This window comes from Condylostylus longicornis, unplaced genomic scaffold, assembly GCF_029603195.1.
Source record: "Condylostylus longicornis isolate FDR11 unplaced genomic scaffold, ASM2960319v2 ptg000055l, whole genome shotgun sequence".
NCBI classification, from domain to species: Eukaryota; Metazoa; Arthropoda; class Insecta; order Diptera; family Dolichopodidae; genus Condylostylus; species Condylostylus longicornis.
Window position 1 is genome coordinate 11,015,301 of NW_026578024.1, and position 16,575 is coordinate 11,031,875.

General features: G+C 23.0%; 1 protein-coding gene across 1 annotated transcript in view; it reads right to left on the reverse strand.

The window, feature by feature from the left end:
- Window positions 1-2,896: 2,896 nt before the first annotated feature.
- LOC129611993 (myogenic-determination protein) overlaps window positions 2,897-16,575 on the reverse strand; it is a 29,206-nt gene continuing 15,527 nt past the window's right edge. Inside the window, exons 4-5 of the mRNA XM_055525433.1 lie at window positions 5,578-5,656; window positions 2,897-3,211 (exon numbers count right to left, since the gene is read on the reverse strand). Coding sequence (XP_055381408.1) covers window positions 3,018-3,211; window positions 5,578-5,656 — 273 coding nt within the window. The 3' untranslated portion in view covers window positions 2,897-3,017. The remainder of the gene's footprint in view (window positions 3,212-5,577; window positions 5,657-16,575) is intronic.

The window sequence follows — 16,575 nt, forward strand, 5'->3', positions numbered from 1 at the left end:
AATCTCTGTTATTTCATATACTACAATCTGTAATATTGTGGTTAGAATTTTATAATATTGCACTATATATTTTTTTATTTTGCCACAATTTGTTTATGAAATTTGAGAATATAATAAAAATACAATATATTAATGTTATAATTAAAGAAATTCATAATATGTGTATTAATTATATATAAATATATATGGGTAATTCTTCCAAAAATAAAAAAATTTGGAATTCCATTCCCAATTATTGAACCCTCAAATTTAATTTCATTTCAAAATATTATACTTAGAGTACATTTGACAGTATAACAAAATTATATTTTTAAGTACTATTTTGTATACACACATACACAATGGTTATGTAAGTTTACACAATTATGTAAGTTTATAAAATATTTTCTAATATTTCTTTTTTTTTTTTCTTGCCTTTCTCATTAAATTAATGACAAAATAATTATCTACATATTACTTATACTTTAATATAATATGAAAAATATTTAAATGTCTCCAGAGACAGAATTAAAAAAAAAAAAAATTTTATTATTTTATTTTTTATATTCTCTTTGGTATTGAAAAAATATTTTAGTATCTTTTTTTTTTGAATATTTACAATATTCTCTTGCGTATTAAATATTATAAAAAAATATCAAAAATCTTTTTAAATAAATTTTAAATGTTAAGCACTTATTCTATATTTATATGTATATATATACATGAAATGCATTCATAATAATGGTGTAATTCAATTTCATTCAAGAATCCCGAACAAATAACAAAAAAAAAAATTTAACATCAAAATCCACAAAAATAAACATCTTCATTTTTCTCTTAAATATACTTACATGCTACTTGCATAATATTGTACTTAAAATATGCATTTAATGTATATACACATACAATATTATTGTGTAGTGTGTGTTTTGACAACTCACATAATTTAAATTGACTTTGAATCTGTTGATTTACAGTTGAGATCATAAAAAAATTTTTTTTTGTTTTAAAAGGAAAATTGTTTTCCTTTTTTTGTTATTATTTTTACTTTAATTTTTTTGATATACCAATTGGTTTCACTTAGTGATGCGTGTTAAATGAGGAATTCCCAATTCTATACTTGAAAGATATACCATTTTTATAATAAATATTATAATAGATAGGATACATTTCAAGGCGGTATTTATAACAAGGGTCTTATTAGCCGGATATGACCTCTTAAAACAAAATATCAATTGATGTGTAATGTTATAGTACGTTAATATCATTTTTACTTTTTTTAAAAATTCCATATTAAGTTTTCATGAAAGGAAAATTAAGGGTATAAAAATACTTACATACTTATATAATTATTATGATTGTGTGGAAAAAATCACTTAAAATTGGTAGCGCACATTAATGAAAATTGGTTGTTCTGCTTGTTTTCCTTTTATCTTTTACTCTATAGTTACGTCATAGCATTAAATGCGTAGCAGATTGTATATAAAATGCTCTTAATATTGAAAACTGTTTTTTTTTTGTTTTAATTATTATTTATGTATTGAAGATATTTTTATGTTGTTTTACTAACAATCAAATTCTCATATTTTGAAGTTTACACCTTGAATAAAAATATTGCATGTAATAACGTGTGTACATATGTGTATATGAGTTATTACAATTCATGTTCGAAAAGTACAATAAAATTAAACATAGCGTATAAAATGTAATCTGTTTCAAGTTTAACACTTTCATACACATGTAATTTTTTTTTGTATCTAAAAAATTTACGTTGAAAAAACTCTTTGTAGTAATCTAAATTTTCCAAACCCATTTGTACCCATCCTCTATACTCTTTTATAATAAATTTATTATGTGCATAGTTTTAGGCGCAAAATTTATAAGTAAATGATTAAAAAAGTAACAGTTAGCCAGGCTTTCGGATAGTCAAATTAATGATTAATCGTTTGATGTGATGTAAAAATTGACAATTACAGTAAATCAAATCATTTACAACCAATATATGTGAATTTAGTGCAATTTTTAAAAATTAAAAGTAAAATCCGTGTGTTATCCTTTTATAATTTTTCCGAACTTACAGACATCACTTCTTACAGCTCTATAAAGATGTTTCTGATGTAAGAATCTTGCAGTTTGTTCTCCACTTATCTTGCACTATCTGCTGTTTTTGACCATCCATTTTACTTACGTTGCAAATCCAAAATTATGATAATTGAAACTACAACTGCAACTATTAATGGCGAACTTATGACGTTTTGAAATTTTTACACAAATGACATTCACGAAAGCAGGGATAGCAATCACATTGTTCTTGACAATTACAATCCTAATCAATTATTTAATTTTACATAAAATTACAATATTTTAACGTAAAAGAACAACAACATGGAATATGAAACGAGAAAATATCGGAAGCATTGACTAGAAACATTTAAACTCAAATTGTGTTTCAATTACATGAGTCTACGAATTCATGCAAAATATTTATAGCTAAGCATTAAGCAAATAAATTAATTAGAAGAAACAAATGCAAAATATTTTAATTACAAAAATTTTACTATCATCAATAATACATAAGTATTGTTTTGCTTTTGTAACAAATTTATACATTATTATATTTGACTTAAATCGAAAAATCAAATTAAATTTAGCCTTCTTATTAAAGACTAAAATTTAATATTTTATACCTAATATCTGTGGAAATATGTTTGAAATCAAATAACTTAACTTAGTACATTAGATTTGGATTTTCCGAAACTGAATTCATATTTAGTATAAATTGGTATAATTCGGACTTTGAATCAAATTAATGTAAGTAAAACGGCAATGCAAAAAAATTTAACGAATTCTTCTTTACTTGCTATACTTATTATACTTATTAATCTATACTAATTTTAACTTATTTAATTTTGTCTTATTGCCACAGATTATTTATCAATATTATATTTCATTCTTATACTGTACAAATAATTTAACTATAATTATAATACACAATTTAAAAAAAGAAACAAAAAAAAAATAATTTTATAATATTCTAATTAACTATATTTAATTTCACATTTAATTGGTAAATTATTATTATTATTATTGGATTTCGTCACATTCGACGACGACCGTGTACTGTTTAAACTATTAATTTTAATATCATTATTAATATTTTGAACTATTAAATTAAGGCATTCCAAACTTGATTCAGTTCTTGATGTTGATGATGATGTATAACAGTTATGTTCTAATAAAAAAAAATAAAAATAAATATTTGAATTAGAAATTATTTGTAAAATTTTATGAAAAAAACGTAAAATATAAATAGTAAACTTTAATAGAAATTTATTTAAAATCATTAAAAGAATTAAATTTAAGGAAAGTTAGAGTCTAAGCCTTCACTTTATATACATTTAGAGTTCATATTTAAGTGTTCTAAATTTTTGTTAATGCAATGGATATTAATAAAAACTTTCAATATAAATGACAATAACAATTATTTTCTTCTGTGGTTTCAATGAAAACCAGTTAAATAATAATTAATTAAATTAAAAATTTAGTTTTAATGTTCATACAAAATTATATGGCTTTTAATAACTTCATACGAATAATGAAGCAAAGTAAAGGACAATATACAAATATTTGGAATGTAAATTAACTTTCAAAAATCCTTAGTATTGAGTTAGCAAAATTGTTATTTAAAAAAAAATAATTATAATTTTTTAATTGTGGTATAAATTGCAATAACATGAAGTATAATAATATGTTCATCAATTTTTCTACAGAATATGTATGAATATAAAAATATGAATAATTTGAGTTGCAAACAAAAACAGACCCGCAACAACTATCAAATTCGACTAAAACAATAGACATTCTGAGTATCGATTCATTAAATGATGGTGACAATATTATATCGTAAAAAGTTCCATGTTATTATTGTAAACACAAACAAATTCATACAAATGATTCATTCGTTCCTGTAATAAAATTCTTGAAACTTTTACGGAAAATATCTCTATCACATCTTAGTGATCCGATAAGCAAAATTTATTCATAATATTATTACTTATGACCACAGAATTATTTATTTCACCTCCTAATTCTGGAAATTATTAAAATAAAATTTCAAATAATTTGAATTATCAATTGTTATACAGCAATCAAATATGTCAAAATCAAATTAAATCACACTTAAATAAAATTTCGAAATTAGGTCATTATTATGATCGGCGAAGTGAATGAGCTGTCAAATATGTCGAATTCTGTGTGACAATTAATACATAGCGTTTTTTTTTTTGGATATGCTATAATATATAGTGATATAATGGAAAAATCTAAACCATCTGTAAAGTAAATTTATAAAATTCTACAAATTATTGTAAAATATATTGATTGTTTAATATTAATTTATGCGTGAAAAACGAACCAAAAACAATTCGAGCATTTTAAATAAATTAATGGACAACAACAGGGAAATTCAATTGTTTTTGCAAAAAAGCAAAAACAATGTACATAATGTGTGGTGTTAACCTTATTATGATACCTTAATGTCTTGCGGTAGCAAAATTTTTGATCTGACTTTTGAACCATTCGTCGATCATAATTTAAAATACACTAAGTCCTCGAGATACGACATTTTTGGTTCCAGAAATTTATGTCGTAACTCGAATTGTCGTTTGAGGAGGAAAAAAAATGTATGGAAACAAAAAGTGAAGTAGACAAACTGTTTTATAAAATAATTGATCTTTTTTTTTTTTAAAAAAGGTAACAAAGTTTGAAAAAAACAACAAAATATAATAACAAAACCAAAAAAATTCAATGATGTAACAAAAATAAATAAAATAAAATCTAAATAAGTTGATATTTTATCACTTCAATTCGTATTCTTAACTACTAACTAGAATTTTTAACTAGAAAGAGTTCATTGTTGAAGTATGTGCTTTAGTCTCGTCTTATAACTAAATTCGGTATAGATTTTTATTCAAAAAACAGTAAAATCTGTCAAAAAAACAATTTTTTTTTTAATTTTCAATGTCGTATTAGGAACAATGTCGTAAGCCGAATAAAAATGATCCAAATTTATATCATGTCGTAAATCGAAATGTCGTATTACAAGATGTCGTATCTCGAGGACTTAGTGTATTATATTCGACTCCCCTAGTCATTCGCTTCGCCGATCATAATAAGGGTATTAATCATTTAAAATTTTCTAAATTCAATCCTGGTAAGCTCTTCTTAAACAATTATAAAATTGAGTCTTGTTTAGTATTTCATTATTAAAAGCACTGCTAAATTTAGAGAATTTTATACAATTACTTGCTTAAGAGAATTTAAAGAAACTTTTTTGTTTTATTTGACTCAATTACTTGTTTCTGTTTTTTTTTTCCTAAAATTTTCACTCTCAAATTATTTTATACTTTCATTTTCATTCATTTCTGTATTTCATTTATATTTCATTTAATTGAAGTTTATTTGATTTTATTTTCTAATTTTTAATATTAATTAGGGCGTTGTAAATTAAAAGAAAAATTGTAAAATTTTTTCATTTTCTTCTAATATACACATATGTAAGTATGTATGTATACATCCATACAGATTTTATTGCATTACCTGAAATTGGTGAATATTTTTCTACATCCTTACCAAGTTGACTAATTTTTTCTCTTAAAAATGATCCCGTATATGAAGACTGCAAATATAAAGAAAAAGAGCAAAAAAAAAAAAATAAAACATTAATTTAAATACAGAAAAAAAAAGTAAAACATGAAAAAGCAATAAAAAAATTAGAAAAATTAAAAAAAAAACCAAAACATTTTAAAATTTTTTTTTTTGTTAAATAAAGAAAACAGAAAAAATGTGCTCCAATTATTTAAAATCCATTCTACAGTGTCAAAATCAAAGATCATAAATTAATCTTTGTATTTCTAAAGTAAAGAAAAATATCTTCTAATTGACGCTTTTGGCGAATAAAGAATCTTTTCTAAAAAAAACAACAACAACAACAACAAAAAATACAATAAGTGTATAAGTGCGTGTGTATATAGAAAAAAAAAATCTTCATTTTCTTCATTAAATATTTAAAAATAAATAAAATATCTACATTTAGAAGAAGAACAACAAATTAAAATTATATATGTATATATATATTGTACACATACCCATTAAACACATCCGTACATACTTGAATAATTACTATAAATTTTGTTTGTTTTCAGATAATAAAGATTTTCGTGACAAAAGGTATTTAAGTGCGCGTACACATATTAGAATTTAAGTGAAATTTTTTAAGGAAAGCACGCGGAATAATCAAGAGAATGCGAAGATTTTTAAAAATATTAATATTATATACATACATATATGCACACCTATATACATACTCTCATATATATTTATCTGCTATCAATTATAAATTCTATATATACCATTTAAAATTTAACAAAAAAAAAAATTGAAAAATTTTTTTATAAATTAGATTATTTTAGACATACATACATAGATAAAAAAAAAATTTATAAATATATTTACGAATAATATGCGTTTGTACATAGATATTAAAGGAAATCCTATTCAAAATAAAAACGTTCTGTATAATTTTTATATAAAATTCACTAATTCTAAATACATATACATATATACGTATTAATTTCCGGTTATTTTCCGAAAATGAAAATGAATGATCAAGATGAACAAATCCTTGTAAGCCTCATTGAAACAAATATTATGTGTATATGTTTTTATTTTGAAACGCATTTTAGCTTAAAATTTTAATGAGAACTCTTTATTATATGACATTTTAATACCATATACAAACATACACAATATACATTTGTATGTATGTATAATATCAATGCATGTATAGATCACATATTAAACCGTTAAAAAGGCTAATATAACGGATGATTTTTTTTTATTAAGTATTTAATTTTCCATCTTTTTATTTTTAACATTTCAAAAGTGATTCTTCAATATAGCTTCTTTAATATTGGGGCTTATTCTGAAAATCGAACAACTGAGTGATTGTCGTAAGTATCGTAATAAGTTCGTTAATATTATTGTAAACGCAAACTAACTCATATAAATAATTCGATTCGTGTTTATAATAAAATTTTTGAAACTTTTACAATAAATATCAATATCATTTAGTAATTCGATACTCGGAATAAGCCCCATTTTTTGTCAATTTCAAATAGAACTCAGTTCAATTCATTATTTAAATTTAAAGTGACTCGTGCCCGATCAGCAATTTTAAATTATTTAATTTCTTTAATTAATTAAACTATTAAGAGTATACGGCGTGGTATTTACTTTACTCTTTGGACCTTTTTATTAACTGCTCAAAACAATTAATATCTCTAAATTATTTTTCTTGTCATATATGTGTATGTATATGTCCATGAAATTTCTTGTTCATATCGAAATATAGCACTAAATAAGCAGAGTTGGAAAGCAATCCCTTAATGCATAATTATGGAGATGTGAGAATAAGTGGTTTTTCTTAGAACTAGAATCATCTCACACGTAGTCGCGGCTAACATTTCTCTCAAATACTAGTTGTGAAGAATATATCAGTAATTTTATTTTATTGAAGCTATTTTATTTTATTGATTTAAATAAAAATGTCATGGAAATACGAGTAATTTTTTTTGTGTTATAATTAGCTTATAAGTTTTTCAAATCTTAATACTTAAAAAGTCACCCACTATATTCTCATAAAGAAAATATATGAAACGATGATAAAAGAGCGCTTGAATAAAAAAAAAAAATATTAACATGAAAATCCCTATTATATTAAATGTACAAAAAAAAAACTAATATTCATTATGGAATTAAGTTGCCATAAATTCATGTAATCATGATGCATTATTTTCCAGCTTAACTCTTAAAATTGATTCATTTTTATTATTATAAATTTATAGTTCTTGAAAAATTTATAAAAAACACCGAATTATATATAGATTAAATAAATTATTATATATTGTGCATTATACATAATATATGCAGCATGGAAAACTGCATGGTTTTTAAAATTTCTAAATTCCACATTTAGAATTGGGAAAAGTAATAGTTCACTCATCTTCTCATAATACTGGTTCTTATTCTCTCTCTTTTAAAAAATTCATTGTTATGCCATCTGCGTGGTAGATGTTTTTTCTTTCATTTCTCTTTTTACTGAATGCAATACAAAATTTTCCTTTTTAATTTTTAATAATTTTCAATATTCTTACATATGCACTTGGAAAATAATAAAAATGTTTTTTTTTTAAATATAAAACAGAAGAACTCCCATGATATTTTTTTATGTATATTGTACAAAAACTCCTTGTACAATAATCATCATGTTAGTAAAACATGAAAGTGAAAATGATTAACAGCACTTCGAGATGATAAACTGTTTCCATGAAGATTTTAAGTCTTATTAATGCAATTTAATATCAAAATCTTATCCCATACAGCATACGAAGATTTTAAATTCTTATTATCATGTACTAGAGGTACATTGCCGGGTACATACATCCGTATTAATGAGTACGTGTACTTTTAAATTCAAAGAAAATTATTTTTTTTTTATCTATCGTCTGAGAATCCAAGAAATCTTAAGAAAAATTTGTAAGAATTAATTTAATTGCTAATCAAAAATATATTTTATGCGACAAAAATAAAAAAATAAATAGGTATAGGAAAAAAGGAAGAAAATTAAAATTAAAATAAAATTAGAAAAATTCAAAAGATTTTGAAATGTTATTAACGTTGATTAAAAACATTTTGCTAATTGTATTCTTGAAAGTTTTAATAAATCTTTTTTCTTGCTATATCTGCGACAAACAAATATGATTTATTGTCTCTAACAGCAAAGGTATTTGCAATTGTCTTTGTGATTATCTTCTTAAAGAAGAAATAGGTGCGCGAAACGCTAATTAAAAAATAAAAATAAGAAAATTTTGCATAATTTCATTTTTTTTTTTTGTGTTTTGCCAACTAAGTACGAGATGCGCCTAAAATTTAAATATTTTTAATTTTAAAATAATGATCTTTGCTTCTCTTTGATAAAATATTTTATTTGGGAAAAATTTTTAATATTATAGAGAAATTTTTTTTTTTAGGAAATTAAAAATATTTTAATTGAGAAAAATAAAATGAATAAAATTCAAATGAATCATAAAAAGAAAATTTTAATTTATTTTATTGAAAATATGGAATTTATAAATTTAAAAAAATAAATGCAAGTTTGAAATATTTTCATAAAAAAAAATGCCACATAATAGGTACGAAATTGGGCTAAATTAACAAGTATAAATTGAGAACATCTTATTATCAAATTGCATATGGTTCTGTTTAATAAAAAATTGTAAAATATTGAAAATATTTGTTATATCTTATATAATACAGTAGAACATTTATATATGTAACACGCGTCTAGATTGAATTCTGAAACGTGTCTAGAACCAATTAAAAATTTAACCTGTCTTTTTTTATTTTACACACATTTTCACATAAATTTTTACACGCATAAATGTAATGCGAATTACAGCCAGCTCGTTTAAAACGTTAGTGTTTCGGTTAATGGTCACTTAATGGTAATCATCGTCTATAATGACACAAAATTCGGGAAGTTCGTTAAAATTATCACTCTTGTATGAGCACATGGTGAGAAGACAATTTTTTTTTTTTTTCAAAAATTCATTTTGTTTTGCCTTCTATTTGTAGTATGTTCGAAAATGTTTGTGTCAAAGGGGGATTTTGGTAGCTAACAAATTGTTATAAATATTAAATCACCAGTTATTTTTTTGGCAATTTTAACAACTTTGATTAAAAATGAAAAATATAATTTGTTTTAATTCAAGGCACAATATGATAGATATTTGATAAAAAATACAACTTCTCTTTATTTGTATTTACCAAAAAAAAATTAATATTTTCATTTAAATAAAAAAGTTATCAAGAATTCAAACCATATCGTTCTTTTTACGTCACCCTGTATTAAATACAAAGTTCAGGTAAATGTAATGAAATCGAAAACAAAATAACAACATTGTACATATATCCGTTTTCAACTGTATATGATATCAAAATAAATTCTATGAAAATAAGAAATAAATTCGGATTATTATAATTTTATTTGTAAAAATTATAAATAAAATATTTTCATTAAAATACCAAAATATAGGAAAATAATTGCATATTTTTAGGATGAGAATTTGCCTTTACTAGTAATTTAAGGCTTTCGAAGTAAAAACTTTTAACATTTCTCTTAAATTCACTTTTTTTCAATCAGGTTTCTTGAGAAGACCGAACAAGTAAATTAGAATAATTTAATCTTAAATAACCAACATTATGATTAATGAAGGTATAGAAGATTAAAAGCAATATTGTTCTTTTATAGTATACCTGTATGTATTAAAATCTAGGTATATAAACACAAATAAAGACATGCATTTTTAAGAAGGTATAGTCGTGTTGAATTAGAACTACCAAATTTGTATCAAATTAGGCATAGTTTATATGTTTTGGTTATTTCATAATGTTCTTCGTTGAATGTATTCTATTGAATGTATTCTATTTCTTGTATAAGTATAAAAGGTACTTGCAAGAATTGTGTCTTTTAATTGACTTTCATATAAGATAAGTTAACGCTCTATGAATAGATTGAATCCGCTGAGTTGAAACTGTAAATTATATTTGAAAAATTAGTTAAATAGAGGGCATTTCATTGGTTATTAATAGTATGAATTTTATTAACAAACAAAATAACAATATTTTTTCAATTATAGAATTGAAAATTAATTATACCAAATTTACTATAATATTACATAGCTATATACTAAACGAAATTAAGCGAATATCACCGATAATTTAAAAAAGTGTCTTAATTGAACGATTTGCATTGTCATACTATATGTCTATAAATTTAAATAAACGATATTTATCACAACATTACGTTAACAAAGATTTTTTTTTTTCAAATTTTAACAAAATAAAAAAATTTATAAATACAATTTGTGTACACACAACAATTCTTTTTCATTGATTTCTTTCAATATTATTGAACCACACAATTAATTGTACTAAAATTAAAATTTTATATAAAACAACAATTAAATATAAATTTACAAATATAAACAAACAAAGCAATATACTAAGTGTACAAATTAAATAAAAAAAAAAATCTTTTTTAACGATTAGCATTTTATTTTACTTGTACAATAACGTAAAGTGTAATACAAAATCGTAAAATTTAATTTAGTTGATTATATTCAGATATTTTGGCCATTTAATAAATAAAAATTAATGCTAAATAAATATTTTGAATATTTCTCATTTTGCTATTGTGATACTCGCCCTGCGTATCGCGCGTTGTTATTGTCATTTAGGCCAATAACATTTTTTTTTTGTACAAAATAAAACAAATAAAAGTTCACGTGTTAATGTTGTGTATTGAAAAATTGTTTCTCTTTTTCTTTTTTTGGTATAGGAAAATTTTTGGTGGGTGAGATTTTATGTAAACATAATTATTTAATATACGTTATATGTATGTATGTATATTAATAAAATAAGGTGGTAAACAATCAGAAATGGTTTATGATTTTATTAATATGTCATCAAATTATCAATACATTTTTTTTATATTAAAAATTACCGCCGCATTAAAATTAAATAATTTTGTTTTTTAAAATTATAAATGGAAAACATGTTGGTAATTTATTTTTCCATATTTTCAATTAAAAAGAAAAATGGAAAAAACTGCAACAACAAAAATAATTAAAGAAAGCTACAATTTGTTTTTTCATTTTCTAAAATTGCATTTTCGCGTAAAAGTATAAGAATACGACAAAGATATCCTGAGAAAATAGTAAAATTGTGTGCGTAATGCGTGTGTTCGTAATGTGGGTAATTTGGATTTACATGTAAAAATGTTATAGAGGCTTTTACAATAACATTAAAGCGGAAAATTAAGAATGTAACAGAACTAATTCCGCTTTTTTCCCATATTGTTATGAAAAACTGTCAAATGTCGTAAACTTCGACTGATTTGATTTGCATTTCGAAACTTCTGCATGTAATCTTACAAGTTGCATTATAAAATTAATTTAATTTGAAAATGGAGGAGAGCTTATTTAAAACACATTTGGTTGTTTGGAAAATTTTCGATTATTAACAATTTTAGCATTTTTTTGTGATAACGGTTTTTATTGTTGATTTGAAATAAAGTTACCGTTATTAAAGAAAAAATTCATTTTTTCTTAATCTGACACAAGATTATTGTGAGTGTAGTTTTGTTATAAATATTTTATGCACATATTATTCTATACTATTTTCGCTAATTCAAAAATTTTTCTAATTTCCTAACAGTATATTAGATGTGTTAACAATAATTTTGCAAAAATTTCTAAGGCCAATAAAAATTATTATTATTTATTATTAAATTTGTTACGAATCGTTTTTCTCTATAATAAATAATTTAGAAATTTCCTAAATATGTATGTGAAATTTCTTAAAATTGGCATTACAAAAATACTATGGTTGAGTTCAAGCTTGCAAATCTTAAAAATAGTTCTTGTGTTTTCAGCGCAATTCTACAATAGAAAATCTAAAAACTGAGAAAAAAAACACTTCTGAAAACAAAAACGTTCTGCTGCAGCAATCTGTTTTTGATATTTCAATTTGAAATTTATTGTAAAATTTAATTGCCCGCTAATAATATAATAATTTCACAATAAATTTCAAAATAACATCAGAAATTTATAAATTTTTTTTAAACAAATTAGAAAATCTAACTTGAAATTATTCTTAATAGATTTTATTTTTGAGCAAATTAAAATTTTTCTGAAATTTTTAAGCGGTTTTAAATTTGAGGTTATGTTTTTTTTTCCTTATTAATGGTAGCAAAAATTTAATACTACAAATATTACAGAAGCTTTCCTACAGTACTACAATCAAAAACGCTCTACTTTTTCTAGTATGAATAGATACAAAAACGCACTGCATTTGTAGAACTTCACAAGATCTGTAAACTTAAATTTAACCCATATTTACATGGCTCATCATTTTGAACTTATCTATAAGCAGAAATATATTACAATATAGCAATATTGTACACAATTTTCGATGTCAGAGCACATTACTATGCCAGTCAGCAATTAGCTATGCAATTATCACTATGAAAGTCAGTAATTAAATGCCTAATTAATATGTATTGTAACACAAGTTTGCTGTAATCCAAGAGTGAGGTTATGTTACCAGGAAGTTTAACAATTAGTATTTTACGGCTGAGTTGCATATAAGTAAGTAGAATGCATATATTATTTAATAAAAGCAAAAGTTATAAAGTATGATAAATTGGTATCGAATATAAGGGGACAACGCGGCCCCCTGAAGAATCAAATAGAACTACCCTATTAATTTAAATAGAAATACCCGTTGAGGTATAATCATGTTCTCTTTGAACTCTACCGACCTATTAATATTTTTTTTTAAATTTATTTCTTGCATTTCTTGAAAAACGATAAGTATACACTAACCTGTTAATGATAGTAAATTACGGTATTAATTTATTTTTTCAGTTAAATATTTGCAAGTTTTTATATTTGTAAATGATGGTTATTTACTGTTATTATTCATAAAATCTTTAGATGTACTACTTCAAATATTTGCACTAATGTACCGCACTAACATATTTTGGTAATGATTTACAGTCTAGAATCAGATTGTTTTCTATACGCTTTTGTAGACATAAAATACAAAGACCTTCATTATTCATTGTGTCTTTGTTAAAATTTTTTAAAATAAAATACGATCTGTTTAATTTTGGTAAACAATTACAATGTTGCTGTTGAATAATTAAAGCGTAAATTCTGATTTATTCCATGTAGGAGAGTTCATTTAGATATTAAAATTAAGGATACAAAATCAACATTGATTGAAGATTAAATTATTGAAATATAAACAATTCGTCTCCAAAAATTTATATATAAGATGTCGAACTAATGATGATCGTTTTTATGAAACACTGCTAACAACATATAAGAAGAAATTTTTTTTTGTTTATCAATTTTTAATAATTAGCTCACTGATAACCATTGTCCCAAAAATACGTAAAATATATAAAAAAAAAACAAGAATAATAAGAAAAAAAATTAAGAAAATTTTTATAGTTGTTAGTTTTTTTTCTATTTGGAGAGGGATAAAGGTCTCAAGCTCGTATATAATTCTACCAGTTTAAATTCTTCTTGCGAATCAAAAGGATCGGTTTGAAAAAAAAATATTCTAAAGAAATAAAAAAAAAATAATTAATAAATTATTTAAAATAATTTTTAAAAAAATTAAAAATTTTAAATTATAAATTAAAAAAATTCTAAAAATGAATGATTTCGAGAAAAAACATAATATCGTTAATCAACATTATCCTCCAAATACTCTACTAAAAGGCAAATATAAAAAAACATTTGCATATTGTACATTACAAGAACGTATTCCTGTAATTTATATGAATTTGATTGATGAACTTATTAAACTTGAACAAGATCAATTAATAACTTTACCAAATTCACATTCACGGGAGGAATTCTATCAGGCTTTAGAAAATGTTAAAAAATTAGTTGAAGAACTTAAAAATAATAAACCATTAACAAAATTAACTGGATCTGAAGTTGACAAGGATTTATGGAATAATTTTCTAAGTGAATTATCATTAGAGGAACGAACCTATTTGTCAACATGTTGGCTTTGGGCCGAATGTTATTTATATCGTCGATTAAAATCAATATTTGAATCAACAAAAACTTTAATGGAATTCGATTATTTTCAATCATATAAACGAAAAGCTTTATCATGTTCAACAGAAGCATTAATGGTATTATCACAAAGAACTAGAGAAATTCTAATAAGAGATCATAATATTGAGGATCAATGTAAAAAAATGTTACATTTACAATTATGGGGTAATAGATGTGATCTATCAATAAGTGATGGTCAAGATATTGAACAAACTGGTGATCAATTACAAATTGTTGAAAATTTAAAAGATTATATTTTAACTGATCATACCGATGAAATATGGGATATTTTATCAAAACCATATACTGGTGAACGTATTATCGATATTGTATGTGATAATGCTGGTTATGAACTTTTTACTGATTTATTACTTGCTGAATATTTAATTGAAACAAAATTGGCAACTAAAATAAGATTTCATACAAAAGCAATACCATGGTTTATATCTGATACAAATCCATCTGATTTTCATTGGACATTACAATTTTTAAGAGAACATAAAATAGATGAATTATCAGCAATTGGAAAAAAATGGACACAATTATTGGAACAAGATAAATTTTCATTATTAAAACCAGATAGATTTTGGGTTAGTCCATATGAATATTATAGAATGAAAGAAGTTTCACCAAAATTATATGAAAGATTAGCTGAAGCACATTTGGTTATAATAAAAGGTGATTTAAATTATCGTAAATTAATTGGTGATTTTTCATGGTCATCTACAGAAGATTTTGATGTTTGTTTAAGAGGATTTAATCCAACAAATATATGTTCATTACGTACAATAAAAGCAGATTTAATTTGTGGTTTAAAACAAGGTGTTGCTGAAGTTTTATTTAAAGCAGATCCAAATTGGATGTTAACTGGTGAATATGCAACAATTAAATTAAGTAAATACAAAAATCAATGAAATTTTTTATAAATATATTAAAAAAAATTTATTTATTTATATAAGATGAGAGGTATATATAATTGTAGTTATATAAGTTTATATAAAAAAAAATTCCAAATTTAGAATAATAATTTAAAATAGATAAAAAAGGCTTTCCAAGAACATATAAACTTTATTTTTATGCGTTTTATGCACAATTTTTAAGGAAAATTGTTTAATTGAAATTATTATAAATAATCTAGTAGATTTTAATTTTCTATATTTTAGTTAAAAATAATATAAAGTAGTCATTATTAGAAATGTTTGAACAATTGTAAAAGAAAAAATTTTAAAAATTTTCATAAGAACAAACATGAAATTGAAATTTTTGTAAGAAAAGTTAATGTTGAAAAAAGTTAAAAGAAAAACCAAAACTAATTTTGGGGCTTAAAATAAAGATAAGGAAAACAAAAACTTTGTACAGTAGAAGAAAATTAATAAATTTGCAATTGGAAAAAGCATTTAACGAAGTTATTCACTTAAAATCTGACATACTTATAAGCGATTTTTAAATTCTAATTGAAGTCCAAGAAAATTAATTTGCAATCACGCTCTTCTATACCACATTATTAAGGGCGATATTTCTGTAAATATAAAATAAATTAGGCATGGTTGTCCCGACAATAAGATAAAACTTGCCATTTTAAAGGTAAATTGGAACATCTGACTTAAATGTCCCAATTCCAAAAAAAATTCAAAGCATTTTAGAAATACAGAGGGCTTCAATTTATAAACAAATTTTTATGGAACTAAACAATTAATTTACATTGACAAATAAAAAATATTCTAATATGTCATAATGAATTCGCACAATAAATATTTTATTGTCTCTCATTTAAAAATTAAAAAAAAATATTTCTTTTAAAAAATAACAAAATTTATTCATTTATAAATTTATTCAT